This window comes from Varanus komodoensis, unplaced genomic scaffold (genome assembly GCF_004798865.1).
Source record: "Varanus komodoensis strain SLA01 unplaced genomic scaffold, ASM479886v1 scaffold2, whole genome shotgun sequence".
In the NCBI taxonomy this organism is placed as follows: Eukaryota; Metazoa; Chordata; class Lepidosauria; order Squamata; family Varanidae; genus Varanus; species Varanus komodoensis.
In genome coordinates this window covers 23,075,844-23,092,672 of record NW_025335568.1, presented here as the reverse complement: position 1 = coordinate 23,092,672, position 16,829 = coordinate 23,075,844, and the positions used below count along the sequence as shown (strand labels likewise).

Below are 16,829 nucleotides of genomic sequence, written 5' to 3'. Positions count from 1 at the left end.
CCAAAAAACCCAGACACCAAGCGACAAAACACGCCAAAAGAAGAACAAGATACTGAAATCGGCACAGCGTGGCTCCCAGCTGGCTCCCACTGAGCTGTCTCTCCCCTCCGTGCCCTCAATGGGGCACCAGTGCACCCCCCCCACCAAAGGTGATGCAAACCAAGGAAGAGGTAGTGGAGCACAGCCAGCCCCCACAGCGGTCTGCACCAAGCAGGATGCAGCCCCACCACATGCAGGGAATCTCCTGTGGACTGGTGCTGCTCCATGGACCGGCAGTTGAAAACCACTGCCTTAACTGATATGACCCATGGATTAAGATGTGCTCAGAGAAATTTTTATGCCCAAAGGTTTTCCTGTTATCTTGGTCTTGCTGCTAATGCAGAATCAAAATTAATGCCCTCCCCATAAAATCTGTGCACTACACACATGCATGGACATGGGCACACTTTTCGCACTCTTGTGAAAAATGGTATGAAATTTTTCACCAGGGGGCAGAAGAGCTGGGTAAAGTCTCTGAAGCTCTCTTTGGACTGGATGGAGAATTTTTGGAACCACTGGGAGGAAAATTCAGGGAAAAGCTGGGGAAAAATCCCAGTCCAATCCGAATTCTTGCCCATGCATTTGCCAGATTGTTCTGCAGCTCAGCAGGTTGATCGTGTCCCTTTCCTCATCTGGCCATTTGTTGTTGCCCCTGCATCACTAAGACACTAGCTGGCAAGAAGCTGTGTGTTTGGGGGTTGTAGTGGGAATGACTTTAGAGGACTGGGGGTGAGGATCTTTTACTTTGTTTTTAATCCATGCAGGAGAATAATTGTAGGGTTTAAAAAGTTATCTTTCCATTTCCCCTTTTCTTTTGAGGTGGGCTTTCTGAGCCCATAAAGTTAATTTCTAGACCTGGCTAGGAAGAGATGTCAGAGGGAAGAAGGAACATCCTACTGGAATGTACATTGCAGTCAAAGAAATGCAATGTGCAGAGATGTGCATCTGGATATCCACTCCAGATGTGTATCTAGGTGCAGGTGCCACACATCTGTGGGGCATTACTTTCCCTGAGATGCACATCCACATTCTGCTCCAACTAGTTAAACTATGGTTGAATAGAGCTTGATGAGCTGAAAATACTTTGAAGCAGTCCTGGAACAAAATGAAACTGCAAGTACAGCATGAGAAGACAGGGAGCATTAACTGTGCTCACAATTGCCTTCAAAGCCCTGAACCGAGCTCTGAAGGCTCTGAACATTTCAGCACAAGAGATGTGGCCTTGTTCATGGTAGCCAAGTCTTCGTGAAATGCCCTTTGGTGGAAAGCACAACCAGCTCAAGGAGCCATTCAAATTGCTTTGAATTGAAACTGGTCTATATGCCATGCTTTCCATGTAATGGTTTTAGCTGTTGTGACATTTTTATTTTTGAAATTATATTTTGATGCTGCTGATTTAGTTAATTGTATTCTATAAGTGTTTCATGTTTTTATTTTGTAAACTGCCTTGAGAAGATTTCTTTTACTTTTCAGTGCACTAAAGTATTTTACCTGAATAATAAAAATAATAATTAATAATTATTTTTTAAAAAGAAAATCAGTATTTGAGCTGGAATTTTATTGAATCTATATATTTTATTTTGTTCCCATATAACTGCACTTAAATCTTTTTTTTTTCGACAAAGTAGCTTGCACAGGTGGGAAAAAGGAAATTCTATAAAATACACTCAGAGGCTTGGCTTTAAAATGTTGCTAAAATAGTAAGATTATTGAAATAACATTCACACAATTTTATACTCATGCATCCCAATTGTCTCTGCTCTGAATATGTCCTATTTATATATTAAAATATATTATGTGTGTGTACAATAAATGCAATCCATACATCTTATAATGAAATAGCATGAGAAGTTAATCATCTGCTAAATATAGTTTCCCCTCAGGTTTATATTCTAGCGTTCTTTCTCTTTCTTGGTGCATATCAAACCATCATAGCCTTGTAAATTAATTCCAACTAGTTACTTTTTGTTTGTTCAATGGAGTTGGCAGTTTCTGGCTCTTTGTAATTTTCCAGCTATCATAGGTTCTTCCTCCCCATTATTTTTCAAAGAATTCCTCAGTGGTTTTATTTCTGTGAAGCTGTATTATGTTAACAAGGAGTTTTCACTACTTGTCTAACACTGGCTCCTCCTTCAGTAGGACAGATCCAACATGGGTACCCAAATAATCTGTATGGCAAAGTGGTTGAACAACTGAATTCAGACTTGGGAAAGCCTGGTTCTAGTCCCCAGTCTGTCACGAATTTCACTAGGTAAGCTCAGACCGGTCATTGACTCTCAGCCTAAACTACCTCACAGGGTTGTTGTGAGGATGTAATGGTGAGGAGAAGGATCATGTAAGTTGCTTCGAATTTCTTGCAAGAGAAAAAATATGCAATATAATTATAATAACAAATAAAAATGGAAAAGAGTTCACTGGGTTGTAGGGGGCAAAGCGCCAACAAACGTCTGTTGAGAAAAGGGTGGGGGATACTGTGGGAAGATGAACCAGTTTCTCAAAACCTCCTGCTCTCAGGTGCTCCCACACTGGAGAGAAGCAGCTTATGGCTTTCAAAAAAGTCCCATGATAAATAAGGCAGGGGCACTGTATTTGAGTGAGCAAATGCCTGCAATGGAAGGAGTTGCACTCTGTTCCTTACTACTTATTTTTGCTATGTTACACGAGCTTTCCCCTGCTTGAATGGCACAGCAGGGGACTCATTGGCCTCTTTAGCAAGTTAAATAATCCTTTTACAGGCTCCTAAAGCTAAAATAGGGAAGGATGGGTAGAGGCGGGAGTGTTACATCATTCCTCACTCATAATGTCACATGCCTTGTCACCTGATAGGAGCACAGAATGGTCCAGCACATTCAACATGATATCCTCAGTTGCAACAGATGTGCCACTGCATTTGTCTAGCGGTGTAAATAGATCACAATTTGGATGCTGAGCTGATGCAACATCCTCACAAAGAACTGTTATTTATATCACGTTATATCTTCACTGTATTAATTGTTTATAGACCATTTTTCTGCTGGGTTATACAAAAGGTAGCCGGAGCACCACAACAAATAAGTTACAACAGTGTACTTATTGTGCAAATATCCACGAAAATATTCCTGGTGGCTGATGCTGCATCCAGATCATTCCTTTACCTATATATTGGAAATGGATTTTTGCCAAGGTGTTAATTGTTTCTTCCTCACAAGCAATCTTGCACTGCCTGGGGAAGGAACAATGTCTTTGTGCCAAGGTCACCAAGAGATAATCTGATGCCTACCAGGCAATTTTTAGGGAGACGTTTTTATGGATATGCAACTGAGTTTAGGGTTTATGCAGGGTGGATTTGATTTAAACCCAATCTATTTAAATCATCATTTAATCGCTAGTCAGTAAGGCTAGATTTAAATCATGGCTTTCTACATAATTTGCATGCATGCCTGCCTTACCCATAGGTAGAGGAACTTCATTAAAATATTCCCAAACTGGATCTCTCTTATGGCCTGCTGCCATTATAGGCTTTCTCCTCCAGGGAAAGAATAATATGATAAACCTCAGGCTATATGCAAAAAGATCCAAAGGCTTGTGAAGTATTCTGCTGAAAAGAGTTCACTTTCATTTTTCCTGCTTGCCCCTGCTTCTCACACTTCGCTTCTTGTGCAGATCTATTCCATTCCCAACTAACTTCTGTTCGTAGATTTTTTTTTTAACTTGGCACATAAGTGGTAAGGGGTTGAGCCTGTGTATGTAGACTTGCAAAGATGCACTGGGATTAAGGTCTTTTTTCCAACTCTGTTAGCTTATTTTATAACATTTGTGCTCTGAAGAAAAGGCATGTGATCTCTGCAGGCACAAATTCAGAATTTTGAAAACTGTAAAACCAAGCATCTGTGAAAATACCTTCTAGATAGAAAAATTGCCCAATAATCTTACAAAAACCTGTGAAAGAGCATGACATTGTGAATGGATGAATGAAGTTCATTTACCAAAATTTAAACATTGTATGAATATATAGTCACATGGTGCATAATTAAAAAACTAATCCTTATTTCATGATGGATAACCTTTGGACTATAATATATCTTAAGCAGAAAATTATTTAGATAGATTTTTTCCTTTAAAAAGCATTTTATTAAAAATCTGATTTAAATAACAATCTATATTTTTAAATTAAAAACCATTTTTATTCAGTCTAGGCTTATGGCATGATCTAGTCTGTTGAATATTGCCCATGTTCAATGACAGGCTATTGTCACTGAACACGATTCCCTGAGTGTTTACAAGCAATGCTTCTGCTTGACTCCATGAGGAAAAAAAATTCCTGTGGAATCTCATGAAGTACTTGTAAGCAAGTTGCTTTCTGATTAAGACACCTGGCTTTGGCTAGCCATGTAAAACTGCAAGTCTCCTAAGGTACCGAATTTAGAGCCAAAATCCTATGCTGAGCCAAACTTCTGTATTTAGAATCTGCTGCACATGATGCATGCAAAAATTCTGTTCAGCATGACTCCCTCTTCCAAAAAGTAAGAGCAGTCAGTTTTCAAAATGTGCCATTTTTTTCTATTTGCTACAAAACTGTTTCTCCGCAGTTCTTGCACAGTAATTTTTTGTGGTAAATATAGAAAAGAAGCACTAATGAGCTATAAATAACTGTTAGAAAGCTCTTTTTGTGTTTATTCTCTTTGATTTTCTGATAAAACTACAGTATCCTATTTTACTTTGTTGTTCATTATAGTCTTATCACAATCTGTAGCTGACATACCAGATGTGAGCAAATGCAGTGCCACATGGGATAGCTTGCACTGACCCAGCTGTAGCCAACGAGGCTGGTTTACAAATCAAAAGTGGCTGCAATGTTCCACTCCAGTATCAAAAAGTATCATTAAATATTAGGCACAAGGATTTATCAATAGATCTTCCTCTTTAGTGGCCACCAGAGATCTTTAGAAAGTGTGCAAAGATGAATCCTCTCATCTTTACCACACAAAGCAGTTCTGTGTATATCTAAAGAACACGGTCGTCCTAATGCTGCTAAACTCCACGGACAGTGCATTGGGACTATGGCGGTAATCCTAAACCGAACCAGGTCGAAGCCAAGTACCATTGTGCTTTCAATGTTATGGTGGTTTCCGTCCTCCCACTCAGTCCTCCTGCTGTTGGCATGTGTCAGCCACTGTGCTTGAAATTGAATCCCAAAGTGCATTCCTTCTTGCCTTTCTCATCTGCCTCTTCCTCTTTGGTCCACACATAGAAACTGAATGGTTGGAGCAACTCCTACAGTTGTCACCTTTTCCAGGGAATTTGTGGTAGCTGCATAACAGGGCTGTGGAAAGCTTGATTCTGGGTTCTGGCAACACAACAAGCCAAGGTGGTATGGGGAAAGCATAAAACAAACCATTGCCTCTTATGCTTTCTAAAGACCAAAGTTACTTTGGTGAAATACCACAATGGGCAACATGATGGACTAACTATGGTAAAAAAAAAAAACACACACACACACACACGGGCTTGTTGTGTTGTCTGAACCCAGCCTGTGACTAGTCTAAGTTGCATTCTTCTACTTGTTCAATCTGTACAGTATCTTTGCTGATCCACCCATTAAAAAATGATATACCTCCCATATTAGCAGTCTCTCTCCGGTTCACTCACTTGCCACCAATACTACCATCCCAGCAATCAGGCCCTGAACATTGATGTGATCAGTGGGTAGTTGCAGTGCTTTTGCATAGGACCTAAGCTGATGTTAAGCAGCTATGTATGTTGGCTGCTAACTCAGCCCATGCCAGCCCCTGATGCTGCTACTGAAACAACTGCTAGGACAGAAAACACCAGTGGTGTGTTTTTATTGACCTTACTGAATGTCCTGCTCTGCAATTAGATCAGAATGGTAGTCTATTGCTGTTTGACAATGGCACACTGCCATCTGGACGAAAAAGTAATCTGCCTCTGAGGGTTGGACTAGATGAATGACTAATATGCCCTTCATCCCTGTAACTGGAAGTGGTCTAATGCCATGATCTGGATTGGCTGTCTTGGATTATTTGCTACATTTGCTATTACTTAAGATAGTTGTATGCTGCTTTTAAGAATAAAATTCTCTCCAGGCAACTTCTAAACTTTGTTATTTGTTTTTCGGCGCCAGGCTAAGACCTTATTATTCAAACAGTATTTTAACAATGTTTAATATTTATAAGTTTTAATTGTGCAGCCAGGATGTCTCCAGGTTTTAATTGTATTTGTATTGTATTTATTTATTTCTGTGAGCCGTCCCGAGGCTATATAGCAAGGGGACGGCATACAAAAACCTTTAAATAAATAAATAAAATAAATAATAAATAAACCTGATGTACAACCTATAATCGAAGGATACAAAATTAACCACAAATAAAACCAGCTAAGAATGAAATCATACCATCCTGTAAAAATGCAACACTTAAAGAAATATGTAGACAATGGTAGAAAAAATAATCTAAAATCCAATGGCTGCTTTAAAAAAATCTGTCTTAAGAAAAAGTCAAATAAAAGCTATCTATTTTAAACCGTCTTGGGCCAAGTTACTTGAAGGGCTTCAGCTATACCAGCCAGCTCACAGTTTGACCTGCACTGTTGAAGCCCTATTCATATGTCTACTGGTGAAAGTAGCCTGGGGAACATGAGCGGGCAGACTTTGGGGGCTTTAGCTGTACACCATGGAACATGTGGCCAGCTGCAGAGTATTTGGATCTGTCATCACAGACATTCTTAAGCACTGTTAGTGTTTTGGAGGTTAATACCAAAACTTTGAATTCTCTTGGAAACACACTGATACCCGCATAGCTGACAGAATAGTCATGTGGTCCAGATGCCACCCCCCGCCCCAATATGTAGGGCAGCTGTATTCTGCACCAGCTGAAGATGGGCACTGAAGATTCCTTCCTTCCTTACATTCATTTCAGCAATTTAGGAAGCAATCCTATGCATGTGTAGACAGAAGAAGGTCTTATTATGCTGGCTGGTGTGAACATGGCAAATTGGAGGTATCAGATGTGAAAATTAAAACAGAGCATGCTATCCCGCTTTTCCCATTTGTGTAGAAAAGTTCTTTTGGGAAATATGAGGTCTACCATTCCCTCATCATAAAGAGTTGTTGGCTGGAATATTTTACTAGGCTTGGAGAAACCTAGGTATGGATTCAGAAAGCGCAGCTCAGCAATGACGCTTCTTCTGTGATCTTGGGCCAGTCACAAGCTCTTATTCTACTGGTTCTCATGAGGCTGGTGCTCACTCTGAAAGAACAGATGTGCAGGGTGGTGGAAGAAGCAGTTGCAGGTGATGTAAATTGTCCTGGATTCCTTGGAAGAAAGATAAATAAAAAAGGGAACATGTAGTTCTCCCAGGCAAAGGGGAAAGACAAAGCATGGGGCATCTAGGCAACGATAAGTCCCCCATCCTCTTGGAAATTAAAAATGCATTCAATCCTATGGATGACTTCAATGGGGTTTATCCCAGGTAAGCGTAAAAAGCCTTCAGTAACCTAGAAGTCAGCCAGTTAGGGCTGCTGGCACTGAGGGCAGGGCAGATGGTCCAAGGAGACGGGTGGGAGAAGATTACACCTGGCCACTGCATGCCCTGGAAGAAATGCGCCTGGTTTTGGGGATATTTCTTTGCTACGTGTGGGAGTGAGGTGGAAGGTCCCATGCCATTTGCCCAAAATATAGAGCCAACCTGTGGACATGACTAGGATTGCAATTTCTCCCACACAGACTCCATCTCCAAGCCTCATGCTTTCGGGCTTCTATCTGTTCTTCCCCCTACTTTAAAGGAACTAGCAGTCTACCTCCCTCCCAGATCATGTCTGGCATAACGTGGACCGGACCCTCTCCCTTCCACTTCTGCCTGCCCTCTCCAAATAAATCCCGCTGAGTTCAATGCCACTTACTCCCAGCTAAAGGTAGGGTATATAGCATCGTAGGGTATTCTCCCAGCTAAGGGCAGGTACCGGACGGAAAGTCCCACCTCAAAGCAGACGGATACAAGATAACCTTGTTAGTGCCATCGGCAGCGGGGGTCCCGCCGGGTCCCTGCAGGAACGGAACGTTGCGCGGCTGCGGCTGCAGGCTGGCGGGGCGCGCGAGCTGGTCCGAAGCTTTGCATATATTATGCAAATAGCCGGGTCCCCAGCCTTCCCCGATCGCCCCGCCCCTCGCTCTAGGTGAATAAATTATGCTAATGAGAACTCCCGAGGTTCTGGCAGGCGGCTGGAAGACGGCGTGCGCCGTGTACAGTCCTGCGAAGAGAACAGGAGGCTTGAGAGTAGCCGCCGCCGCCGCCGCCGCTACTGTTGCTGACAAGCGCTACTGGAGGCGCCTACGCAGGCAGGAGCCTGCGAACACGCTCCGGGGAAGAGGAAGAGAGCCGCCGCCGCCGCCGCCGCGGGGGTCCCTCGCCCTCGGCTCGGGGGTGCTGCTGGAGTGTGACCGGGGCCGGTCGAGGGGCCGCGTCGAGCGCGCGCAGAAGCCGCCCGAGTGAAGCAACAAGTCGGTCTGCGCCGTCGGGGCGCCAGCAGCAACCCCGAGCGGGCGCCCGGGAAGGGTGGCAGGCGCCGCTCGCGGGGTGCTCTGTCAAGGCGGGCTCTCGGAGCCGAAGTCCCCGCTCTCCTGGGGCTGCGCGGGGCGCCCTTCCGCGCCTGCTTGGATGGCTGCTTGCGGGGTACCCCGGGAAGCCTTGCCCTGAAGCCTGCGCTGCGCGCCACCTTTTGGCTCTCAACGCGCACTGTTCGCTGGCAGGGCCGGGGTGGCCAATCTGGTTTGGGCTTTGTTTTCTGCGTGTGAATACTATTTCTAATCTTGCTCTGGTTCTTAGTGACATTTTTTTTGTGGCGGACCCTTCTTGGCGAGCTAGTCCTCCAGCCGAGGAGGCAAGGCGCCACCCGTGGCTGCTGCCCCCGACCAAGCATGGTAGGGAAAAGCCCGGACACCAAAGGTCAGGATGCCGACGGGGCGGCCGGCTGCCTGGGAAGACAGCGCTGCTATTCCGGCAGCAGTACTGCACCCTCCGCCTCGCTGCTGGCCGCGTGTCTTCTCTCGGCGCTATCCATAGCCTGCTGCGCGTATCTGGGGATGAAGACCAGTGACCTTCAGGCCAGGGTCTCGGCCATCGAGGCCGCCCAAGGGGACATATCTGTTGCTCCCGCCGCCGCCGCCGCCACCTACCACCCGCTGCTCGCCTCTTCTTCGGATCAGCTGAATGCCCTGATGCAGGACAAAGTGGAGCGACTCCTAGCTCAGGTGCGGTGCCCTTGCACGCAGAGGGTGGGGCCGGGGTATCCGGGGAGGAGACGGGCTGCTCACCCGCCCAGGAATGCGCTTCTGTTTACTGGAGGGACCAGTTGTCTATTTACCTGTAGGTTTTAGCCAAGGGCAATAAACAGAAGCATGCTGTCCTTATGCCACAGGAAGAGAGACCTGGTAAATACTGGGAAATGAGAGTGAGGAAAAGTGAAATAGCCAATGTGTGTGTTGGGAAGTGCCCGAGCAAAGAAATGAGAAACACTTTTAGGACTAATCTTAGTCTTTTTTAGGGATACCTCAGGCTCAGGGCTCACCGTGGCTTGTCCCTTCCATCTTTCTGAATGCCAGAGAATAACTCTCTTCAGAATTATTGTTACTTTATAGTGGCTGGAGAGAGTGCCTCGGAGCATGTATGCCTCAAGTTACTGCTATTGCAGACAGAGGAGAGTGGAAGGAAAAGAGGTGTACTAATACGGTGTGATGTCTGGGCAAGCCTGAGCACTGGGGCATTTCCTCGAAGAAATTAAGCCTTGGTTGGCAGTGCTTGAAGAAAAAATTTTAAAGCAAGGATTGCTTGGTGTTCAATGGAGTATTATGCACTCCCTACAGGCAATAAGGGACATCTGTTGTATTCTGTGGGCACGGAATAAAAGGCCAGTCTTATGAAATCAGGCATTACTTGCAAAAAAGATACTGGCAACATTCTCAGGGCTGTTTCATCTGTTTTTCAAGCTGAGGCTGTTCCAGCTGAGTTTAAGGAGAAATCCCCTTTTAATTCATGATTAATCCTGTGGCTCTAAAATGCTTTACGGAGAGCCTTTGGATGAGTAAAACGTTCCCAGTCTTAGGCTCAATTAGAGGTCTGTGCAGATGTGTGGCTGTAAAGTGTGGATCCAAGTTTCAGTGGGCTGCCAGGACTGGTCCCCAGACACCGTTTGGCAGAAGTGAGAATCCAGTTGGCAGCAGTCGCTCCTATGAAGTGGTACCATTTGACCTTTGTGTATAACATATTCATTGCTCTCTCATCTGTAATTTACAGATATTCACCCCCAAATCAGGTTTCCTGAATGAACTGTGTCCTTTACAGATGCTGGGGGAAGGAGTGGGTGATGGTGCTCACATGAGCAAGGCACAACATGTGAGGGTGAGGCAAAGAAAAGCCCACATTTTCTGTGTGCGCTCTCTCTCTCTCTCTCTCTCTGTGTGTGTGTGTGTGTGTGTGTGAGAGAGAGAGAGAGAGAGAGAGAGAGAGAATGAGAGAGAGAAACTATATAAGCCATCAGGTATTGTCAAAGTGAACAAGCCATACAAGTTGACTGAAATCCAAGTGTGAATGCTGTTGTAAGTTAAGTAGGTTATGAAATAGCAGTAAATCATGATTACGCACACATGCACACACAGAGAGAGAGAGAGAGAGAGAGAGAGAGAGAGAGAGAGAGAATGAGAATCCATTTAACACCAGCCCTCGTATTTGGTTTCTACCTCCAAGGACTAACACATGACTTACGAAATTCTCTATCATCCTTTCTCTTCCCAACAGAAGTCCTATGAGCATATGGCAAAAATCAGAATAGCAAGAGAAGCACTTCCAGAATGTAACTGCCCACCAGGTAATTGGGAACAGCATGGAAACGTTTTCTTAGACAAATTTTGCACTGCTTTTATCTATTTGCACGTTCAGTGTTGAGGTATACTGAATACAATGCTGAGACATTCCTTTGGTAAGCTGATAGTGTTGAACAAGGATTTGACAGAAAAATGGGGGGGAAAAGTTAGCTCTTGTCTTCTGGAGGTTCAGGGATTCTCAGACATGCTGCAATCCTGTACCCATTTACCTGGAAAAAAGTTTCTTGAATATGTTTCTGTGTAGATACGTATAGAATTGCACTATATATGGCAGCCTTAAATATATGAACATATATGTGAAACATGGTTATTGAAATCAGTGGCATTTTCTTCCATGCAGTATCTGTTAAGATCTTGGCTTTAAGTAGTTTTAATCAGTGCGATATAATCATAGCTATGCTTACTAAATTTAAATGCCAGTGAATTCAATTGGGCTTTAAATGCCAGTGAATTCAATCGGGTTCTAACATTCCTACCATGTTTTTTCAGAATAGAAATATGTTGGGTTATATTCTGAGATTGAAATCCTTTGCAGAGCTGTTTGACTGCAAACCCTATAGAATCTAGCTGATTTCTGATTCAACATGCATTCAATGAAGGTTACAAGGCTCTAATCCTGTTACACTTGTTTAGTAAACTCCATTAAATTAAGTGGGACTTATTTTCAAGGAAATGTAAGTAGAACTGGGCTGCCAATCCACCAATTTTAAAATAAGATATATTCAAATGAGTAGGATTTGCTTCCAGGTAAAGATTTACATATCAGGTGAATGGACTTAATGAGGATGACATTGGTATTTCTGAGGGGGAGCTATGGCTATTAGGCAGTATAGAAATATAACAACTAAATCTGCATTTACAAGCAACATTATACATTCTGACATTTTATAGGATAGGATTGCCTCTGTGGCTGTTCTCTGCTGTTGCCTAGCTCTTCTGAAGAAAGCAATATGTTAAGCACATCAGACAGTTCAAACAGCAGATCGAAAAATAATTTTAGTGTTTGGTTTCAGTTTGCATTAAAGAATGCATCAAACTTTGGGTTACTGTTTCCTTCATCATTATAAAGACATATTTTACCAAGTGACTGGGCTGTATATAATTCCAAGGAATATGAGTTCACTACTGAAATCCATCAACTTCACCTGAAGTTCTTTGCAACCAAACTTTGAAAGGATGAATTCTCTGAAAAGTGCATCAATAATATGTGGTAAAATTGATTTCCATGTTGCCTGTCTTTTGTGTGTAGAGGGTATACTGTTTAGGCAACTTAGTATATGTTTTTCTGCAGCATGCATGCTTTTAGAAGTTATGGAGTTGTGCTGTTTTTCCTCAAGCATCTTCAAATCAGAGTGTGTTGCAGAATAAGATGCTTTTGCAGGTAATTATATATGGTACACACCTTAGCTAAAATGGTATTAAGTTAAAGATGAGCAACTATGTATAAGCTGTTTCACTATCTGGAGGTTTGAGAAGTTGTTGGCTTGCTGGGTACTTATTAGAAGGAAGGTCTCTTAACCTGGTAATCAACACAGCTGAAACCCATAAAACTTAAATGCCTTTCACAGGTCACTCATGTGGCTGCTGGGGAACAGCAGGACCACACTTGTGACCCTGCCAACAGGCATGTTACCTGGGTATGTTGCCTGGCCCCACCTGCAGAGAGCCATGCATTAATGTGATCATCTACAGTGCCTGCAGATGGGAAGCTGCTTGTACATTGGCTTCATCATGGCAACTGGCCATATTACCTGGAGAGTAATACCTGGAGATGAGGATACTTGGAGATGAGGCCTGGACTATTTCCTAGTAAACAGCACAACAATCTGTTCAGGGGTTTTAGGCAGGGCTAGGCAATTTGAAGGCTAACATATCTGAAGGGCCACAGCTCCCAGCCTCCCTAACCATTAGCTATGCTAAATAAGGCACATCGGATGTGTAGGCCAACACTTCTGGGTTGCCATAAATTGGTCATCTTTGCCTTAACTTAAGAACTGAGCGCCATTTCACACATAACAGGCAAATTATGTTTCCACTGAACAGGCTGTCATCAGCAATCTACAGTTCTGGTGTCTTGTTGAAGTATATTTGTGCATGTTACCCATATATAAAACCACATGTTTGTAAAATTCATACTTTATATTATTAAATGTGCACTTGGGCTATACTGAAAATATAATCTCAAGTAGCCTTAACTGTGATGGTTAGTATCAGTATTTGTGTTCCTTATTTAACAGTATCGACATCTAGCTGGAATGAAGCCAAAGAGAGACACATGTTTTGGTAACCCTGTTGGTCCTATAGAAGAAGAAAAAAATACAGAAGAAATGTGATAGTTCTATTTACTGGCCAGCTAACATTCAAATTGCTGGAAGCCTAAACTTGCAAGTTATATGTAACTCTTCTTGAAACTCAGCTGTCCCAAACAAACAAGCAAATGTTACATGGCAGGTCATGCTACCCTAGCAGAATTAAGCAGTCTTATAGTTAAAAAAGAAAGCAGGACTGAACATTGTTTTGACAGCCATGTCTAAAAAGTGTTCTGCATAACCCATATTCAAAATTTGCAAACACAGAAGTAATACAGGAGTGAGTTTTATTCTAGCTGGAATTCACAAATATTTTATCAGGCTTTGGTTAATTTGTCTGTTCAGAATATATGTTACTAGGCACACCCTGCTTCTCTTTTCAGTCTCATGATCGTATATGAGATCATCTCTTCTTGAGACTGAAGCCGTAATACCAGTTGATAATACTACATCATTTTGAATATTTCACCCAGTACTACTAATACTCATAGTACTTCTGCTCATATTGCTAATATTGCATTGATAGTTATCACTTAAACAAATGTGTATCATTAACAAACGATTGCTGAACAGGGACTCCTGGTCTACTTTCAAGCTCAGGCATAGCCTCTTTGTGCAACTAACTTCATATGTTACATATCCTGCTTTTCTTCTTTGCCACCACTAGAGCTCCACATTATACCAACTATTACCTGAGTATCATCTCTTTGTTTTTTAGTACTGTGTTTCATTATATTGAATCAACTGGATTTATAAGCAAGAAAGACATATTCCCAAAGGGTGCAGAAAAACACATGCTAAGAAACAGCATGTGTAAGTTCAGTTGAATGTTAGAAATGTTTCAACATTTTAACATTTTGTGATAAGTTGTCATGAGCTTGTAAAAGGAGAAAGGCATTCCTATTATTTTAATCAGTAGCCACTCTGAAAACAGGCTTATTTTATGTCAAAGTTTTATATGCATGGATGCTGCATTCCATATATGTAAATTAAACTTCTTTTTCAGACAAAATGGAAGAGATAAGATGTCCTTTCCAAAGATAATATTTTTGACCATCCCCTGCCAGGAAAGGTTTCAAATGAAAGCTACTACAGATAGCACCCTTACTGAATAGGAACCCTGTATGGCCATTGTCCCTTCTTATAGTTATTCCCTGCATAACCTTCCCTCATGCAAGGTAATCAGTAATAATACATTGTGTGTGCTGAGTTTGCTTAGGAGTCAGATGAACTGTACTGCCTGTTGCACTAGCAAGCAAATGCTTACGGGGGATTTTACCAGCTGCTTGCACTAGCATCTTGCAAAGGATTTAACCCTAACTTGGCAGATAGCATCAGTGCATTTGGTCTGTAAGTTTTTAAAGGGAAAAGAAAGACCAGAATGTCACAGCTGATGATAAAATGCAGGTTCAAATTTTTGTTTACTGTCTTCATAGACATTTGGCTTTGGGCATGATGCTCTCTCTCTCACTGAAGTGTTCTTAGAAGAAGGGCAGTTAATAATTGAAATTAACAACAAAATATAGATAATAATTCATGCTAGTTTGTTGCAGCAAATACAAGGAGTCTTGTGGAGTTTAAAGACTAATGAATTTATTCTGGCATAAGCTTTTTTGAACATAGGTTTCTTCAAGAATATTAAGACCAGTTTTGTGTTATGTAATAAAAATGGGGTTATTGTTCAAGCAGAAATACTGTTGACCAGTTGTGTTTAAAGTGTTTGCACATGTCCATCAATATCTTGTTCTGCATTTATCTGTCAAAGGACAGCTGCTTTCCTTGTCACAAACAGGACTAGAATGTTCACATACTTGATAGATTTGGGGTCAATTTGATATACAAAAGTACTGTAATTTTTTGTTGGCATTGCTTGTGAAGAAAGCATTAGAGTAAGTCTGGTTAGATAGAATTCTCTTTTGTAGTCAGTGGAATGTTTACATCAATAAGAACAGAAACAGAGGAATTCTATTTGCTGTTGTGGTTTGAAGCCTGTATGACAAATAATAGGAATTCATGTCTAGATCATATTCTCAAATTAATCATTTTCTTTAGGTTTATACTGCGTGTGTTGTGTTCTACAACCCCTATTAGTCCTGGCTAGCACACACAGTGATGAAGCATCATGGGAGCTGTAGGCCAAAAATCTGAAGGGCCACAAGCTGCCAACCCCTGGTTTCTTCTGTACTTGTATACATAACCAATACCTCCTTCAGGATTAGGATATCTGAATGGATTTTACAAGAGGGTTGTTGTTTATAAAATGTATTCACTGTGGACTACTGCTATTATTCTGGTATTTTGAAGAAAAGATTGGGTTTTATATTCCTTTTGGCAAGCTACAGTCTTCTGACTGTGTGGGTTGGGATATGATCTTCCAGGACTGAAGTGCTAGAAGATGTGTCATTTTGCTTAATTGGTCCATCTAGCCTAGTATGGCCAGCACTGATTGGCAACAGCAGTCTAAGGTTTCAGGCTGGATTTTTTTCAAGACCTGCTTAGAGATATCAGTGATTTAACCTGGGACCTTCTGAATGCAAAGCATGAGCCACTGATCTAAGCCCCAATAATCTTGTAATTTCCAATGGCATTAGTATTAACATTGCATAAACGCCTTCCCATCCCATTCAGGAACAAGTTACAAACTTTTGTGTACAGCCTGATTTACTTTCATTTGACTCTCATTCTTTCTCGTGTATGCCAGACTTCCTGTTTTGCAAAACTCTAACCCCATTGGTTCTAAGTGCTGCAATGAAATCATGATTTTAAGTACAGATGCAATTAGGGCCCACAGTCAAAACTGTACTTTAAATTTGAACATTTAGGATGCAATCCTATGCACAATTTCTGGAAATGAAGCTGCATTGATCCCAGTGATGCTTACATATGCGTATGATTACACTACAGATATAGGATGTGTGCATGAGACCTCCATGACAGACAGAACCTTAATTACATGATTATTTTTTGCTTGATATGAAGTTTTTAAAGCTTAGGGATTTCTACATAGGCCATTTATTGTGCACTTGCCATTTCCTATTGATGGTAGTTTACAGAGTCCTTAGACAATGACCTCTAGCTTTGTTTCAGTTTCTAAACAGTACTTTCAGTAAGGGTATTTTTAGAGCAGGGAAACCGTGTGTTTACTTGTAAAAGCTAAAGAAACCCCCATTCATTTGACTATTAGTGCTATTGCACTGCATCACAGTGCCACATAGAGGTCACACAGCAGAAAAGCAGGAAAGGAAAAGTTTTTGTGTGATGCTTCAAATTCAGTTCTGTGACAAAGTTGAAAGTAGATACGGTTGATTAATAGTCTTCTGTAGAAAAGCTGTATTCATAGGTGGGTATTTGAAGAGGGATCAAGTTTAGAAGCATACACATCATATCTTCAAATCCCCAGTGCAAGTTACTCTATAGAAATGAAGATCTTGGCATCCATTCTCTTTAATATATAGAAATGATACTGTGGTAACTGATATTTTCAAATCTGCTCTTGTTGCATTGAACTCGATGACAGAACACCTATTGATTTCAGTGGAAACAATTGTACAGGAAGTTCTCTCAGCAGCGTATGAACAAAACTTTGGCTACCCTACTCCCTGGTCAA

At 41.9% G+C, this 16,829-nt stretch overlaps 1 protein-coding gene across 1 annotated transcript in view; it reads left to right on the top strand.

The window, feature by feature from the left end:
* Positions 1 to 8,951: 8,951 nt before the first annotated feature.
* The window catches only part of COL25A1 (collagen type XXV alpha 1 chain), a 321,936-nt gene continuing 314,058 nt past the window's right edge, over positions 8,952 to 16,829 (top strand). Inside the window, exons 1-2 of the mRNA XM_044428504.1 lie at positions 8,952 to 9,284; positions 10,828 to 10,897. Coding sequence (XP_044284439.1) covers positions 8,952 to 9,284; positions 10,828 to 10,897 — 403 coding nt within the window. The remainder of the gene's footprint in view (positions 9,285 to 10,827; positions 10,898 to 16,829) is intronic.